Below are 18,168 nucleotides of genomic sequence, written 5' to 3'. Positions count from 1 at the left end.
ATAAGAAAACATATCATAAAACCAGTTTTGAGTGCTAAGTCCTCATGTTCCTTTAAGTTGTGGTGAAGTCGCTCTTCCCCAGTTCTTTTCTTATCACTTCTTCCTTACTTTATTGAGATAGAGATGTTGCTCTCTGGAGGCCTCATTTGATCTTTGATCACCATCACTCTTAACTAATTTTGCATACAGCATTTCTTTTTAAGATAAACAAGATCATTTGCTGTTTTCACCGATTTATCCTTAAAAGCAAACGAAAATGATACATACTTTGTCTTGTTGGGCAGCTAGACTCTTAACCTTGAAACTGAATAAGCCTAAATATAGGGTAGATAATTCACACCCTAAGTTGCATTACATACCCATTTAGATGACACCACTCAATCATACTTTTCATTCTGGGCAGGTGGGAAAATCTGATCCCAAAAGGCAGATTAGGTGTTCCTTCCATGGGCTCTCTCAACACCCTATCATAGCTTGTGACACTGTTAGATTCACCTGTTTCCTTGTTAGGCTCACTTACTGGGCAGGAAGCCCCTTGGGAACAATAGTCTCACAGCCAAGTTTAATTAAATACCTGTATCTTGTTGACATTGCACATGCATTGGTGGATTGAACTGTTAGCTTTCATAAACATTTTTAGACAGAAGTAGTGTGTATGGCCTTTCACCCCTAAAAATCCTGCCTTGCTACTAGGCACAGTGAAAAAATACCCCCCACCACCCCATTTGTGGAGTTAATCTGGTTCCTGGAAGTCCTATATAAACCAAAGTACTACTTTACCCTGTGTTGTAAATTATCTACATTTAAATATTTCTCTGAACTTCGAAGTCTTTTGTGACTCAGTATACTTGTGAGTTATTTTACAAATTAAATAAATAAACAACAACAAAAGAAATCTAGCTGGCACGTGCGTGGCTCAGTAGGTTAAGCGTCCGACCAGCTCAGGTCATGATCTCACGGTTCATGAGTTCGAGCCCCACGCCGGGCTCTGTGTTGACAGCTCAGAGCCTGGAGCCTGCTTCAGATTCTGTGTCTCCCTCTCTCTCTGTCCCTTCCCCTGCTTATACTCTGTCTCTCTGTCTCTCTCAAAAATAAATAAATATTTTTTTAAAAAAAGAGAAATCTAGCTGGACTGTCTACATTTTACTGGCAGGAAAGCAAAGTATCAGGCTTAGGATTTATAGACTCTGGAAGCAGGGCGAAAAGACTTGGTTGGGCCTTCTGAAGGACTAGAAGCAAAAACTTGTAATAATGCTACATCTCAGTCAAATGTGTCATCTTTGTTTTATAATATAACCACAAACTCATTAAATTTGAGCCAGAAAAAAAAGGTGCCATCCTCAACACAATATATCTTAAGAAATATATATAAACATTAAGCCTCCTGTTTTTTTTTTCTTTAATAAAAAACTTACCCAGAAGACTTCCTTCCTCAATTTTAACTGACTCCACTTTTCAGATACCTTGACATTTTCTCAAATAAGTCATGTTCCAAAAGCAACCAAGTCTCTGTTCTTAAAATGCTTCAGCATGACCTACTGTCTACTTATCCTTTGGCCTCAGGCCTTATATTCCCTAACTCATGCTCTATGTTCTGGTCAGAGTCAAAGTTTTTTCAGCCCTGAAATATATCACGACCCCTTCCACATCTCACCCCATCTTTTTCTGGCTGACTTCTTCTCACCGTTTGCATAGGAGCTGTCTATGCAGCTTTGTGAGAGATACAAAGCTCTCACACAAAGGAGGAGTCCTCCCTGGCCCTTCAAATCACATTGGGTACCTTTATTATCTGTTCTCATAACACACTTGGCTTTACCTGCTGTAGCATTTTTCACATTGAAATGTTAATGTTTATTTAGCTGCCCATCTCCCTCTTGGGAGCTCATAAGGTAGGTAGCATGTGTAGTTAATTTTGTATTTCCAGGGCTTAGGAAGAGTCCATGAGGCTCAGAAGAGGTACATTCTAAAGTAGGAGAAATCACACATGGACAGCTTTTGTCTTTGTCCAAATTGTGGCTCAGATTTTTGTGCTCGTATATCTTATAATCCTCCACCATGTCCATCTCTCCAGGTCTCCAGATGTGCGTTGGTGAGTCACTGGCCAAGATGGAGCTTTTCCTGTTCTTCACCAGCCTCATGCAGAAGTTCGCCGTCCATCCATCCCCTGAGGTCTCCCATCTAGACCTGGACCTAACCCCTGACATTGGCTTTACCACTCAACTCATGCCTCACAAGATATATGTTCTGCTCCGAGCCTAGGCTCTGCAATACAAGACGCAGCCCTAGTTCTTGATGTGCCAGCTTCCCTTTTCTGCATTTTGCCAGCCATGATATTCTGCCAAGCACTTCAGCTTTATTTAAATCATAAGCCACATTATCACAGAGGGTTCTGAGTTCCTGTGCTAATCAATGTAGTGGAAACCACCTTACTGCCATTCTCTAAGACAGAACATTGGCACCTAGAACCTTCATTTCCTGCTCTAAGGTCTTTCAAGTCAAATCTGTCCTTTTCTTCCAGGGGATAGGACACATCTAAGTATCACCAATCGATCGTTTTAATTGGTTTGCGCAGGAAAACAATATAATGCTTTGTTCTAGAATGCCCAAGAACACCTTCAAAATTGCAAGGAAGAAAATTAAACTTAAAAAAATTTTTTTTAATATTTATTTATTTTTGAGAGAGAGAGACAGAGCATGAGCAGTGGACGGGCAGAGAGAGAGGGAGACACAGAATCCAAAGCAGGCTCCAGTCTCTGAGCTGTCAGGCACAGAGCCTGACGCAGGGCTTGAATTCACGAGCTGTGAGATCATGGCCCGAGCCAAAGTCAGACATTTAACCAACTGAGCCACCCAGGGGCCCTAAGGAAATTCAACTTTTGAGTGAGGAGCACACTAAGCATAAGACATTGGCTTCATTCTGTGAATAACCAAAAAGGGAGGATTAATAGCAGATAATTGCTTACGAGTACTGCCAGTTTGCTGAGCTCAGAAAGCGAATTCCCCTGCTCTGACATAACTGGAACTTGCAGACCCCAGTCCCCTGTGTTCAGTGCTCTGAAGTCCCAGTGAAGGCACATGCAAGCAACACGGCTGCAGAATAACAAAATCATCGGCAGTTCCCGAGACACAAAAAGCATCTTCAGTTTTTATGAAGTCAAATGTATGTCCCCATCATCAACATAAATGGTTCTCCCCTGCTCTTACCTGATCCCTGTCAGAGCAAAACTGGCACTGGATAAAGTTATGCCATGAAGCAAGACTTTAAGGCTACTGCAATAGAGAAAAGATGCCAGAACTTAGTCTGAACTCAACTCTGCTGAAACAAGGCGGGGAAGAGTTTTGAAGTGTCCTGGTGAGCGAGTAGAAGAGCACAGGTGATGTTTAGTGTGGAGGCTGATCAATGGCATGTGTCCCCTACTCTGAGTTACTTCTTAACTTGCACATTTTTTCTCTAGGATTAGGCCATGAGTGTTTGCTAACTAACAGCATCCGTTGAAGCCAGACTTCTACCCTCCCATGGGGACTGGAGACAGGGGTGCTGTCTTCCTTGATAACTGCATTTCAAAGAGATGGGTTCCAGGTCCTTGAGAGAGACATCCTTGGGTTGTAAATCTGGCAGGAGGCTCTTTGTTTTTGTTTTTTTTAATAATTACAACTCAAAGAGGGCAGAGAAAGAATTGATAAGTGAAAGTTTTCTAAAGTAAATGCCCTAAGAAAATGGAAGGCAGGACCTAAAGTCAGGAAAAAGCTGGTCTAAAGCTTAGTCAAACTGAGAGGAATGTTACGTCCTTCTTGGTCATCCCCCAAGCAGCACTGTACACAGAGTCCTTTTAGAAAGAGTCAGATGGGGAATATTCAGGTTCCCCGACTTTGTTGAACTAAATAAAGCCGCCAATGCCAAAAGAAATAGGACCTGTTAATTTTAACTTATTGTTTGAACACATTCAAGAAGTAGCAGCATTTTCTGAGTTACACTTAGTACCTAACTGGTATACAATAATATATGTTAAATCTCCATCCAAAGTCAAAATTAATTTGTGGACTGCTTTCACTCATAGAGGGGAAAGACACAATTTTGATTAGAGATCAGGAAATATGAGCTTTAATTCCAAACCTTTAGTCCCCCATGTTTGTGACTTTATGACCACATGTTGGCAGTGGCATACTTAGTGAATCTGGCACCAAAAAGAAGTTAATTTTTAAAACCAGCATGAGTTGGGAGAACTGGACAGCAACATGCAGAAGAATGAAACTAGACCACTTTCTTACACCATTCACAAAAATAAACTAAAAAATGGATGAAGGACTTGAATGCAAGACAGGAAACCATCAAAACCCTAGAGGAGAAAGCAGGAGAAAACCTCTCTGACCTCAGCAGCAGCAATTTCTTACTTGACACTTCTCCAAAGGCAAGGGAATTAAAAGCAAAAACGAACTATTAGGACCTCATCAAGATAAAAAGCTTCTGCACTGCAAAGGAAACAATCAACAAAACTAAAAGGCAACCAATGGAATGGGAAAAGATATTTGCAAATGACATATCAGACAAAGGGCTAGTATCCAAAATCTATAAAGAACTCACCAAACTCCACACCTGAAAAACAAATAATCCAGTGAAGAAATGGGCAGAAGACATGAATAGACATTTCTCTAAAGAAGACATCCAGATGGCCAACAGGGACATGAAAAGATGCTCACCATCACTCCTCATCAGGGAAATACAAATCAAAATCACCCTGAGATATCACCTCATGCCAGTCAGAGTGGCTAAAATGAACAAATCACGAGACTATAGATGCTGGAGAGGATGTGGAGAAAGGGGAACCCTCTTGCACTGTTGGTAGGAATGCAAACTGGTTCAGCCGCTCTGGAAAACAGTGTGGAGGTTCCTCAAAAAATTAAAAATAGATCTACCCTATGACCCAGCAATAGCACTGCAGGGAATTTACCCAAGGGATACAGGAGTACTGATGCATAGGGGCACTTGTACCCCAATGTTTATAGCAGCACTCTCAACAATAGACAAATTATGGAAAGAGCCAAAATGTCCATCAACTGATGAATGGATAAAGAAATTGTGGTTTATATACACAATGGAGTACTATATGGCAATGAGAAAGAATGAAATATGGCCTTTTGTAGCAATGAGGATGGAACTGGAGAGTGTTATGCTAAGTGAAATAAGTCATACAGAGAAAGATACCATATGTTTTCACTCATATGTGGATCCTGAGAAACTTAACAGAAGACCATGGGGGAGGGGAAGGGGAAAAAAAAAGTTACAGAGAAGGAAGGAGGCAAACCATAAGAGACTCTTAAAAACTGAGAATAAACTGGGGTGCCTGGGTGGCTCAGTCGGTTGCGTGACCGACTTCGGCTCAAGTCATGATCTCACAGTTTGTGGGTTCAAGCTCTGCGTTGGGCTTTGTGCTGACAGCTAGGAGCCTGGAGCCTGCTTCGGATTCTGTGTCTCCCTCTGTCTCTGCCCCTTCTCCACTCATGCTCTGTCTCTCTCTGTCTCAGAAATAAACATTAAAAAATTAAAAAAAAAAAAAACCCTGAGAATACAATGAGGGTTGATGAGGGGTAGGAGGGAGGGGAAAGTGGGTGATGGGCAATGAGGAGGGCACCTTGTTGGGATGAGCACTGGGTATTGTATGGAAACCAATTTGACAATAAATTTCATCTTAAAAAAAAAAAACAAATAAAGTTAAAAAAAACCAGCATGAGAAAAGAATGTTCAGCAATAGTCATAAAGTAAAACAAAGAACTTTGATCCTTTGGTTAGTCTAATGATTTGTGTAGATAATTGTCAAGTAACCTTTAATAAAACTGAAGTATCTGCAAAAGAAACAGAACTACTAAATTACACCACTCATGCAATGTTTTATTTTCTTGATTCATTCTTTAGTTTTAAAATAATGAATAAAAAATAAATTTAATGTTAAATACCTTATCCGAGTCCAGTAAAAGTTTATGATTGAACTAAATTTGCAGTTATCAAACAAAAACTATTACATTTTACTGTTTTCTTATTTTAAATTTTACACATAATATCACATGAAGTGTCAGAACTGAAGTAACTCAAGTTCATTTTCTTAATCACTATAATTGCTCTGTTAATGTTTATATTGAATCTTGAAATGCAGGAATATATAAGGGTTGGAGACAAAACGTGCACTCCTAGTGAGCTGAAAGTATTCAGAACCCTTAGGAATTTACTCTCAAAATGAACACATGTAGTTGATTCCACATGCATGTGTGAGGGAGAGATATTAGGGGGACAACATTGAAGAGTTCTTTAAATGATCTTCCTCACAAAAAAAAAAGAAAACTTTTAATGTGTTCATTTCAAGCTTACACTTGTATTAGTCAAATTCAAGCAGTAATCAGGAATTTTTTAGAAGTTAGATCAACAATAGAATTTTTTTAGAGAGGGGTATTCTATCACTAAACACTTGGTGATGATAAAAAGCAGATAGACTTTTAGTTCAGGTTTATCCCTGTTTTAACAGCTCTAAAGATGACACACAGCTTTTGTTTTGCTCCTCAGGCCAAGTCCTTGGCATGTCATTAATTACAGGTCACAGAATCTCCTTTCTTCCACTCAAACATGTTTTTAAGTTCACTTATTTATTTTGAGAGAGAGAGAGAGAGCAGGGGAGGGCAGAGAGAGAATCCCACCAGGCTCCACACTGTCAGCAGAGCCCAATGTGGGGCTTGAACTCACAAACTGTGATATCATGACCTGAGCTGATATCAAGATTTGTACGTTTAACCAACTGAGCCATCCAGGTGTCCCCTTCCATTCCAACATTTCGATTATAGAATTATTTCACTTGTACATTTGCACATTTTCCCACTCAGTTATGTTGGGATGGAAAGACTGCATAACCTGGTGTAATACTATATGCTAATTATACTACAATTAAAAAAAAAAAAAGAAAGAAAAGAAGGACTGCAGAGCCTGAACCATATAACCTCAGGGATCTGCATTAATACTGAGGCTGGCTTGGAAAGTCCACAGGTACTCTCATGGCTTCTCTGAGACACGGAGACCAGCTGTCAGAGAACCAATCTTTACAGAAATTGACTGTGTACTGAAGCCCTTGCTGAGAGCTGTCTTGGTTTCGTAAAAAGTATCTGGTGTCCATTATACTCCCCCACCCTTCTCCCAAGTAAGCTGAATTTGGGAATTCAATTATATCCACTTTTCCAAAAACCTAGTAAACTTTCGAAACAACTTCAAAGTCGTAAGATTTTTTTTTTTTTTTTTTTGAAGTTGGACGTGTGCCTAAGGATAATAGAGTGGGTATAGAATCAGCTTTAAGATTCAGGGTTTTGGGCCTGGGGCAGGTTGTCTAACAAACCAGGCTTAAGATCAGGCTTATGCACCCAGCAATCTCAGTGACCACTGGGAAATCCACATGCCCAGGTAGACTTTACACAGCCCTTACCTCACTCAGTAAGGAGGCACTAATCCAATATACAGCATTTTGGGTCCCAACAGTCAGGGCTGAACTATGCCAAAGCATATTTCACCCCCATAAAGAAACTACTTGCAATGCTGTACTCTGGATGTTTCTAAGAAATAAATATAATGTGATTATCTCCAAAAAAGAATTCTGTGACTGGACCTTCCAGAATTCTGTGACTAGGCCTTCTGGTGTCTAATTCTGTCTTCAAGATTGTCCTAAAATTAATGAAAGACTGAATATAAAAGTGGACAATGGCCAGGCCATGTATGATAATATATGAAAAAAGACAAAAAAGCATCTTAGTAAAAGCCACTGGTTTGGTTTTGACATGATTTCTTGTGTTGTATGTGTTCTGTTGTGTTATAAAAGACTGAAGCCTGGGTTAGGATAAAAAGTGAACTAAATGGTAATAATAACACAGATAATAGTAATATTATTCTAATAGCTAATATTAACATTTTTGTTGTTCCAAGTATTTTTAACTTACTCCTGGGGGAAAAAAAAACAAACCTTATGATGTTGATATTATTTATCTGGTTGTAGAACTATGACCACAATTTGTAAAGCAAATAGCTTGGGAACCACAGCCTCAGCAGCAATCAGCCCAGAAAGATCAGAACTTGGTCAGTGACTGCCAGCTTCCCTTGTTTTTTTTTTTTTTTTTTTTTTTTTTGGTACCCTTCTAGCGCAGGATACACCAGAGAAAGCCCCAAGCCAAACATACAAGAAGTCTCTCTAAAAATAATTTATTTAATGTTTACTTATTTATTTTTAAAGAGAGAGAGAATAAGCAGGGGAGGAGTAGAGAGAGAAGAGAAAAAATTCCAAGGGGGCTCCAGGCTCAGAGTGGGGGCCAGACTCAGAGCTCATTCTCACAACTGAATCACAACCTGAGCAGATATCGAGTCAGTGGCCAACTGAGCCATTCAGGCGTCCCAAAGAAGTTTTTTTTAGCTTCTCTATGTTAATAGTTTCCAATCAGAGCATATATGAAGCCTTTTTTTCACTACTGTCAAAGAAAAATTGTACCAGACAGAATGGAACAGGCAAGGAAGAATTTATTTAACACTGATAAATAACTTTAAGAATTTATTGCAATAGGAGAGAGAAGATGAACTGAAACTCAACTCCTTTGAAATAAAAGGTGAGAGTTTTTAAGCACTGGCGTAGGTTAGTGGAAAAGTACTGGGGGGCACTGAGAGGAGGGTGGTAAATTCAATTAGGCCCTCTTGTTTGCTAATTGATACTTATTAAGGTAGGCTCTTACCTTCTCCCAGACACTGGAAGTTAGGAGCCCTATCTTTTTTTTTATTACATTTCCAAGAGATGGCTCCCAGATCCTTGAGAAAGATGTTCCCCAGATGTAAAAACAGACACGAAGTTGAGAGATTTACATGCCAAAGAGGCAAAGAAAGAATTGACAATTTCAAGTTTTCTAAAGAAAATGCTCCAAGGAGGGGCACCTCGGTGGCTCAGTCGGTTAAGCAGCCGACTTCAGCTCAGGTCACGATCTCGCGGTCCGTGAGTTCGAGCCCCGCGTAGGGCTCTGGGCTGACGGCTCAGAGCCTGGAGCCTGCTTCCGATTCTGTGTCTCCCTCTCTCTCTGCCCCTCCCCCGTTCGTGCTCTGTCTCTCTCTGTCTCAAAAATAAATAAACGTTAAAAAAAAATTAAAAAAAAAAAAAAAAAGAAAATCCTCCAAGAAAAGGGAGGTCAAAAGCTTACACTCAGAAAGCAAGCTGTCTGGTTTAGTCAAGCTGGGGGTAACATTAAGGTCATCATGGTTACTGTAAAGCATTCCCACTGCCCTGCCTGCCTTTGCTTCCCTGCCCAGTGCCAAGTGAGGCGGGCTAATTCCTTTCCTACACCGAACTCTAAATAAAGAACGTCTGCCCGTCCAGTTTTGCAAAGGCTGCAGTCTCCCCAAAAGTATTCATTCTATCATAACACTTTGAAATCTGAGTTTGAATTTAAAGTTAATTCCAAGCCTCAAAGCAAGCAAGTCTAACGTTTCGTTGGTCACTATTGGCAGAACAGTGCCTAAGAACGGATTATAACTTCTTACTCTTTCCAAAGTAAACAGTACTGTGTCACCTCTTATCTTCATCTGGAGAAGTTACAAAGATTTGCCCTCCTTAATTAAAGAGCAAAGTACCCACTAGAGTTCTAAACAAATCAGGGTGTTCAAGAGTCAAGGCCTTTGTTTTCTTATCTGAATCACTGATTCGTGGATTCAAATTCAGGCTCCACCTTCCTCCCCAACCCCTTGCAATTCATTAACAGGAGACCTGACTCAGCCTGTAGAAGTGTTGAAATTGTGTTTTCCTTAATGACTTCCTGCCCTTCCTCCCTTAGGGGTTTTTTAAGTACTGTCTCACATTCTTAGGTAATAAAAGAACCACATTTCTGAACTCTAATAATCAATGTTTCATTATGAAAACCTCTAGACTAATGACTCTTTAAAAAAAAAAAACACAGATTTTTAGAGATCTCCTTGCCAATTCACGAATCAATATATACCTCACTCTTTTGTAATCTCTAAATGCCTTTGTAATTCTACAAAGTGTTATTTCCATGGCATTGTTAACAATTGTTAATGGGGAATAGAGAGAAAATGAAAACGTTTTGGTTTTTGTGACAAAGTAGGACACAGAAGTACATACAGCATATATATCAGTACTTCTCAAACTTTAATGTGAGCCACCCAGTGGTCTTGTGGGAATACAAATTGTGATTAAATATTTAGACTGGGGCCCGAGATTCTCCAAGTCTAAAAAAAAATATTCTTAGAGATGCCCATGCTTCTGGTTCACCCTGAATAGCATCACTATATCTTAGTTTATGTAATTGACAATACTCAGATTTTATAATTGCTTATGCCAAGAAAAGTATAGTTCTGTAGGTATGGATATACACATAAAAAATAAAGTAAATAAAACAAGACTGGAAATGTATCAGATATGAACAGATTTGGGGTCATGGGTGAATTTTTGTTTCCTTTTACTCCAGTTTTCTTTTTCCTTGCAAACTATTTCCTCAAACTTTTCTGCAGTGAATATAACTTCTTTTAACAGGAAGATTTGTCTTTCTTTCTCCTTTTTATAAGCAAAAAGGCACATAAAGTATTGGTGATAAAGAACAAGAACAGCAAGTCAAATGTAATGCATCTCAAAGTTGGCGAAGGATGTAGACAAAGGTTTTAAGAGAGGACAACACTTGCCTAATGGGGACAAAGGTTTTAAGACAGGCCAACACTTGCCTGATGGAACTTATGTGATATTTGCCTTATGGTCACTTGAGTGGCCACAGGGCTTCTGGAAGTCCTTGCTATGATTCATCCACCTGAGACAATTATAGATGATCATATTTTCCAGCAAGGTGGTGGTAAGACCAAACAGCCAACACCCAGCCATTCGCAGAGATTTCTTAGTATTGAGAATGCTCAAATTTCACTTTGGATTCACTCCCAGGACACTGTGAATGGGAAAAGACTCAGGCTCCTCACTCAAGAGGGTTCTGTTTGGATATTGAAAACCTGTGCAGCTAATTCAACAGTGCTTCAACTTACTACTTCGTATCAGGGAGACCTCGGTTTAATTAGAAAATCTGTAAGCGCATTGTAGGCAGTCAACAAGAAGGCTGGCAAGTGCTTTAAAAATAACCTTTATTTTAGGGGCACTTGGGTGGCTCAGTTGGTTAAGTGGCTGACTTCGGCTCAGGTCATGATCTCACAGTTCATAAGTTCAAGTTCCACATTGGGATCTGTGATGACAGCTCAGAGCCTGGAGCCTGCTTCCGGTCTGTCTCCCTCACTCACTGCCCCTCCTCTGCTCACACTCTGCCTCAGTTTCTCAAAAAAATAAAAATAATTTTTACTTGAGATAAAATTAACGTAAGTATACTTGGACTAAAAGAGTTAAGCTGACTTGAATAAATACATTTTTGTCAGAAAGGAGGTAAGATTAAAACGGGTATCTATTCTGCTTCTCTGGGACAATAGGGCATCAGATTTAAAACTCTAAGGGGAAACTAACCTGACACCTAAAGAAAGCATTCAAAACTCCTACAAAGGGGAACTAAGCAGACTTGAAACCTCTTCAAAGACTCTGTCAAACATGATGCACCTTAGGCCTTTGAATCAAGATGTGGAGGTCATTTCTAAGAAATTTAAGGATGTACCTGAGATAAGTTTAAGCAAAAACCAGAGATAAGTTTTTTCTTTCAGGAATGCATAAGAGTCAATAAAAATCAGTGGTTTGGATCACAGGATTCCTGGTGTTGCATGCCTTCAGCTGTTTTTCTTATTAAATAAAAGAATGGTTAGGATGAAAGTGAACTAAACAATCACAACACTAATAATAACAGCTAACTCAGCATTTTTACTGTGCCAAGCATTATTCTAAGGTTTCTTCATTTAACTTAATCCCAGGAAAAAAAACTTTATTATGAGGTTGATGCTATTTATTATTCCTACTTAACAAATAAGGACACAGAGGCACATAGAGATTAAGCACTTGTCCAAAGTCACAGTAAGAAATGGGACAGTTTTGAACCCAAAAGCTGAACTTCAGAGTTTGCCTCCATACAGAAGGCAACAAAATGACATTTTGGTCAATGTTGAGGAGGCTTTCCTTGCTGACTGTAAATTCAATGTTCAGTCACCTGGGTCACATAATGACTCACAACCAAATTCATTAAATTAATTTTCAGTCCTGAAAACTGTCTACCAAAGAAATTTAACCTCACATAGGGGCCAGACAAGTTTGTTGGAGTAAAGGATAATTCACTTTATGGGGCTTATATTACCCCTTCTATCTACCAAGAAGCTTTGAACCGAGATGAGGTCAGGTGCTGAATTCTTCTCTCCAGTGTGGGTCTCATGGTCCTAAGAACTGCCAGTGGTGATCCTTCAGCCAAAAGACCTTGTAGGACTCTGGGGCATCAAGGTGATTCTAGCACCTTCCATAAACATGAGTCAGAAAACCCAGGATGCTCTGTCATGTTTTGACTCCCAACAAGTTAAGTCCCTCTGAAGGCCATTCTCAAACCTTTAGAAGGGAGATTGTATTCTTACCTACTTAGTAAGTGTATGCAATTACTAGCTGTGTGACCTACCCAAGCCACGTGGTCTCTATACCTAGGTTAGGTCATCTGTAAAACAGGGATGTATCTTACCTATCTTGTCTGCCAGGAGGCAAGAGGATCAGATGATATCTGAGGACATTTCAAGCTCTAAATTGAAAATAAAGGGCAAAGAGGGAGGAATGAGGTAGGGGGCACTGTTCAACAGTTTACTCCTCAAAAGCCAGGAGTCCCATTTGTTTTGTTCATTCTTGAAGTAACCAAAGACTCCTTCAACACAGCTGAAGTCCAGCAGTACATCTTTGCTTCTCACTGATCTCCAAACCAGGCCACACTACTAAAGAGTTCATGACAACAGTATTTAATAAAAAAAGAGGAACAAATAAAATGAGTTATTTCAATAGCACCAGAAAAAATTTCTTTCTTTTCCAACACATCAAGAGAGACGTATTTTCAATCCAGTCTTGCATACAAATGTTATTAATAAGGAGCTAAGGACATGAGTAAGACACACAAATCATGTAAAGCAAACTATACATTATCTACCTTGAGATCCGATTTATCTACCGTATTTAAAACTTTAAAATAAATAACAACCAGATAAAAAGTATTTTTACTAGACTAAATACTTTGGAGTATAAAGCCCATTTAAATGGCATCTCACCTTCAAAGCTGGGCCTTCTGTTCTCCCTCTTCTTTTCCTAGTTTTGTTTTTTTTCCCTAACACTTAATGAAATAAAAAAGAAAAATGTGCACATCAGAAGAAAGTAAAAAGAAAATATTTTGTTTACTTGGTACTTTAATTTTCCCATTTCTTTTTACTTTATTTTTCAGCTTTAAAAGAAGCCGCTCTCCTCTTCTACTCCCACCCCCTTTAGGGGGCAGACCTCAAACTGCACTTCTGGTTTTCTTAGATCACGGAGGCAGCAAAGAGATCAATTGAGATGTATTGCAAAATGAGACTTAACAAAAGCATTTTCTTATTTCAAAAGGCTCACATTTTACCAATCTGAAAATACCTTTCCTGCCCCTCTTCTAAATGACTTAGGTCCCCAGGCCGTCACAGTATTTAAGACACAAAGGAGGTATTATGTTGCTCACTGTTCTTCATTCTGTATGGAGTAACATCCGCCTCCCAGAAGCGCTGCCTCAGTCTTTCAAAAAGTCCTTCCGTTGGATAACTACAGGCTGGCGTTCCCAGGAGAGAATTTTTCTTAAGGATTATTGCTCAACCACCTGCTCGCAACATTCCTCAGGCTCTCCTTTCCTGTTTCATATCCTCGGGCAATCAAGTCCTCGGGGACCGCGAAGTGACCTCTCCGCAGCGTGGACGCGGGGTGCCTCCCCCCAAGGGGAGAGAGCCCGGGGTTCTCGGGGGGCCTGGCGCCCCACAGCCGGCTTCATTCCCTGTTGGTGCGAAACGTGATCGCGGTCATGGAGTGCTCCTCCGTGCGCCTGGTCATGCGGCCCTGCGTCCAGGCGGTCCACAGGACTTCCTCTGTTACCTGATAGTCCACGATCCGCACGAGCACGGACTTGGGCGGGGCTGTGGGGTCCTGCGGCGGGGCTCCGAACGGAGCGTCTACACGGCTGCCAGAAATTCCCTTTTTTCCCGGAAAGAGGGAAGGGCAGTTGGGTTCCCGGTCGTCTCCGGCCGCCTGGAAGAAGTCCTCCTCACCGGCCGCTTCTTCCCGCGCAGGGTCCCCTGGAGTCCCCAACCATCTCTCTGGGTGCAGAAGAAAGAGCACTTTCTCTCTGACCCAGGGCTCACAGTCCAGGTTCTCCGCCACCGGGCGGTTCTCGGGAGCGCCGCCCTGGCTTCCGCTCGCCCCCGCAGTCGCCGCGGGATTCCGGGAGCCAGGAGCCAGGGGAGCCCCGCGCCCCACGTCTCGCGGGAAGGACCCGGTGCGCCCCAGGCTGCGGGGAGCGTCCGCGAGATTCTCAGGCCCGCGAGGCCCCGGGGCCCCCCAGCCCGGTGGGAGGCTCATTCATCCGTCGGCCCTTTCAGCGGTTCCGGCGGCAAACTCCCGCTGAGCTGGGGAAAGCGCGGGCCACGCGGGCGCTGGGTGTGGTCCCGGGGCCGCCCGCCTCGCCCCGCCCCGCCCACGGTCAGCTGGGTGCAGACCCCGCCTCCTGCAGCTCGCCACCTCCCGGCGCGTCCACCTGGGGCCGCCTAGCTTGACCTCCCCGCAGGCGCTTCTCTTTCTTCTTCTTACTCTCGGCCCTAGCCCTGCTGCTTTTTTCGTACTTCTCTACCCCTTCTTACATCCCAGTTGTATTCTGGTTCCCACCTTCTGCTTTTCTACAGGGCAGAGGCGCAAAAGACACCCTCGCACAGCGCCCCCCTTGAAGTACCCGCGGCGCCCTCTTCTTTCCAACGACACGCCTCCAGGTGAAGGAATAGGGAAGGTTGTTTTGGTTTTGCTTTAATTATCTGAGTTAATCAAATGCTGTGAAAACGGTTTCGTGTCCACTCCAAATCCATCCCCATCATGCTGCCAACATTATTGAATGTGGATCTAGGGATCAGGCTAGAAAAGTTGAAGCCTTTGAGAACGCGGCTTCTGGTGGGGTTGTTCTTCTTTTGGGATGCCAGGATCTGCAGGACAGTGGTCGCTTCTATCTTCATTTTGGCTATAATCGATGCTTATCCTGCGAAGGGGGTTAGTGCTTTGCATGGAACAAAAACAAAACAAAAACATCACTAAATGAACGTCTTCAGGATTTAAAATTTGGTGTTTGCGTCATTTTTGTATTTTTTTATTTTTGTAGAACAAAGATCAAGGTGTCTTTTTTTTTAAGTTTATTTATTTGTTTTGAGAGAGAGAGAGTATAAATGGGGAGGGGTAGAGAGAGCGAGAAAGGGAATCTCTGCACTGTCAGTGCAGAGTAGGATGCAGGCTCGAACTCACAAACCGTGAGATCATGACCTGAGCTGAAATCAAGAGCCTGAGGTTTAGCCAACCAAGCCACCCAGGCACTCCTCATTATTTTTTAAATCTATACCTTTACTCCTCCACTCCCTTTCTCTTTCACCCCAGCGGTTAAAAAAAAAAGTATATATCTGAAGTTCTGAAGGAAAAAAAAAAAAGTATGTATTTCTGGGTAGACTTTTGGAATCTTCTCATTGGCCACCTGCTGACACCCTCATCCTTGACTAGGGTTAATGGGGGAAACTAGCTCATGGAGAAAGGGGAGGTCAGTTTGTGATTGCCAGTCCATCCTTAGTAACAGGTGCTTGTTTTACTAGAAAGTGCTCACTGTTTTCCTGTCTACTTAAGTAAAAATGACTGGGATGGTGGAAATTTCTACCCATATCTGAAGAACCAAGTGGTGTGCTTAAAGAGATATTTTGGAAAGAGAGGACCTTCTGCTGTTTATGAAGTCGTTCATATGTATATGAGTGTTGGAGGAGTGAGAAAACCTGGGTCAGATCTGGCTGAAAAGATGCCTGACCTTGGGCTGGTTACTGCTAAATGACAAAGTTTTTAAATGTTTTAGACAAGAATTGTTCTAAGCACTCTATATATTTAAATTCATTTATTCTTCACGATAGACTAAGCAAGTAGTACTATTACTCTAGTCTCCTTGAGAACTTTGAAGAACAAGGTTAAATTTTTGTCCAAGGTCAAGCACCAATAAACAGTGGAACCAGGATTCTAGCACGTTTTAATGCTTCTTCCTATTTCCAGTTACTCCTGTTTTAAGCCTACAACTTCATGTTCTTTTCTGTTCATTTACTTAACCACTAATTACTGAGTGTGTGGGAAATGTCAGCCAATATTCTAGGTGATGGGGACATCTGGGGGAACAAGCCAAATTGCTTGTCCTCTTGAAGCGTTCATTCTTCAAACCCTATGTCCAAAAGTAGGATATGATACCTTAACTTTAATGTACATGAAAATCTCCTGATGATTAATGTCTTACCCTACTCTCAGCAATTCTGTTCTTATAGAGTTGGATAGCACTCAGAATATGGATTTTGAGCAAGCCCCCCAGTAAATCTGATGCTCGTAGTCCATGGACAGCATTAGGAGAAACATTACCAAAAATTCATATAGATAAGCTCTAGGCCTTTTTTGCTGCTTTCAAGTGGCAATAACACTGAATTTCCCTTCCCTGCAGGAAATTGAGAGAATTTCAATGAAAGTGTCTGTATTCTTTTTTTCTTTTTCTTTGTAGTTTATTTTTGTTTTTTTTTTTTTTAATTTTTTTTCAACGTTTTTTAATTTATTTTTGGGACAGAGAGAGACATAGCATGAACGGGGGAGGGGCAGAGAGAGAGGGAGACACAGAATCGGAAACAGGCTCCAGGCTCCGAGCCATCAGCCCAGAGCCTGACGCGGGGCTCGAACTCACGGACCGCGAGATCGTGACCTGGCTGAAGTCGGACGCTTAACCGACTGCGCCACCCAGGCGCCCCTATTTTTATTTGTTTTGAAAGAGAGAGAGAGAGCAAGAACTTGGGGTTGGGGGGCAGAGAGAGAGAGAGGGAGAGGGAGAGTATCCCAAGCAGGCTCTGCACTGCCAGTTCAGATTCCTCCCCGCCCCATTGATGTAGGATGTAGGTAGGGCTCCATCTTATGGCCCTGAGATCATAACCTGAGCCAAAATCAAGAGTCAGAAGTTCAATAGATTGAGCCAACCAGGTGTCCCGGTGTCGGTATTCTGAGGGAAGTGTAATGGAGACCACAAGTTTTATGACTTTTTATTTTATTTTATTTTATTTTATTTTTTGCCTTTGGAGATTGGGTGAGGGATTAGAATGGGAATGTAAAAGGGGGAAAACTTAATTGCTGAGAACTGAGGCAGATTCACCCAACATGTGGCACCTGAATTTCTAGATGTCAAGAAATATGTATTAATGCATAAAAGAATATTCACAGGAAATGCAGAATAAATTAAACTTCAAAGAGATAAAGTCTAAAAAGAATATAAAACAGAGAAATAGGCAGTGTGCCTCCAGAGTAGTGGTGTCTGCTCTGTTTTAATATCTCATAGTGCCTAAAAGACTGAGAAGGGGTGCTAAAGTGAACCCATTTACTTCCTCTCTGAAGTGCCTACAACACTTGCAAATATACAGCCATGGAGGGGTAGTAAAACAATTTATATCCTGGGGTCTGAAAAGTGGTGGCATACTCTATACCGTGGTAAGGTCAAAAGAAGCCTGTCATTACTAATCCAATCTCCCAGGCACCAGTCCCTCTCATTTTGCCTGTTAGATTCAGAAGTTATTTTCAATACTAATGATATAGTATCACTCTCAGTTATTGTACTACTTCTGCTGTTAGAAGGTTTACCCTCCACTTGCAGGCTTAACCCCTAATGTTTCTATCTCAAGAAATGGGGTCTTTAGGAAGTAATTAAGGTTAAGTGAAGTCATAAGGGTGGGGTCTGAAAGGACTTAAAAGAAGAGAGATCTGCCCACCGCCCCACCTTCCCTGTGAGGACACAGCAAGACAGTGGCCATCAGCAAGTCAGGAAGAGAGCTCTGGCCAGAACCTGACGGTGCTGGCACTCCAATCTTGGACTTTCAGCCTCCAGGACTATGAGAAAATACATTTCTATAGTTAAGCCACTCAGTCTATGGTATTTTGTTAAGGTAATATA

General features: G+C 41.5%; 1 protein-coding gene across 1 annotated transcript; it reads right to left on the bottom strand.

Moving 5' to 3' along the window:
• Positions 1 to 12,903: 12,903 nt before the first annotated feature.
• Positions 12,904 to 14,932, bottom strand: C6H6orf141 (chromosome 6 C6orf141 homolog). Its single transcript, XM_058734212.1, has one exon. The coding sequence runs from the start codon at positions 14,544 to 14,546 to the stop codon at positions 13,959 to 13,961; it is 588 nt and encodes a 195-aa protein (XP_058590195.1). The 5' UTR covers positions 14,547 to 14,932; the 3' UTR covers positions 12,904 to 13,958.
• Positions 14,933 to 18,168: the final 3,236 nt, after the last annotated feature.

Source organism: Neofelis nebulosa, chromosome 6, assembly GCF_028018385.1.
Source record: "Neofelis nebulosa isolate mNeoNeb1 chromosome 6, mNeoNeb1.pri, whole genome shotgun sequence".
In the NCBI taxonomy this organism is placed as follows: Eukaryota; Metazoa; Chordata; class Mammalia; order Carnivora; family Felidae; genus Neofelis; species Neofelis nebulosa.
This window is presented reverse-complemented; position numbering and strand designations above follow the sequence as displayed.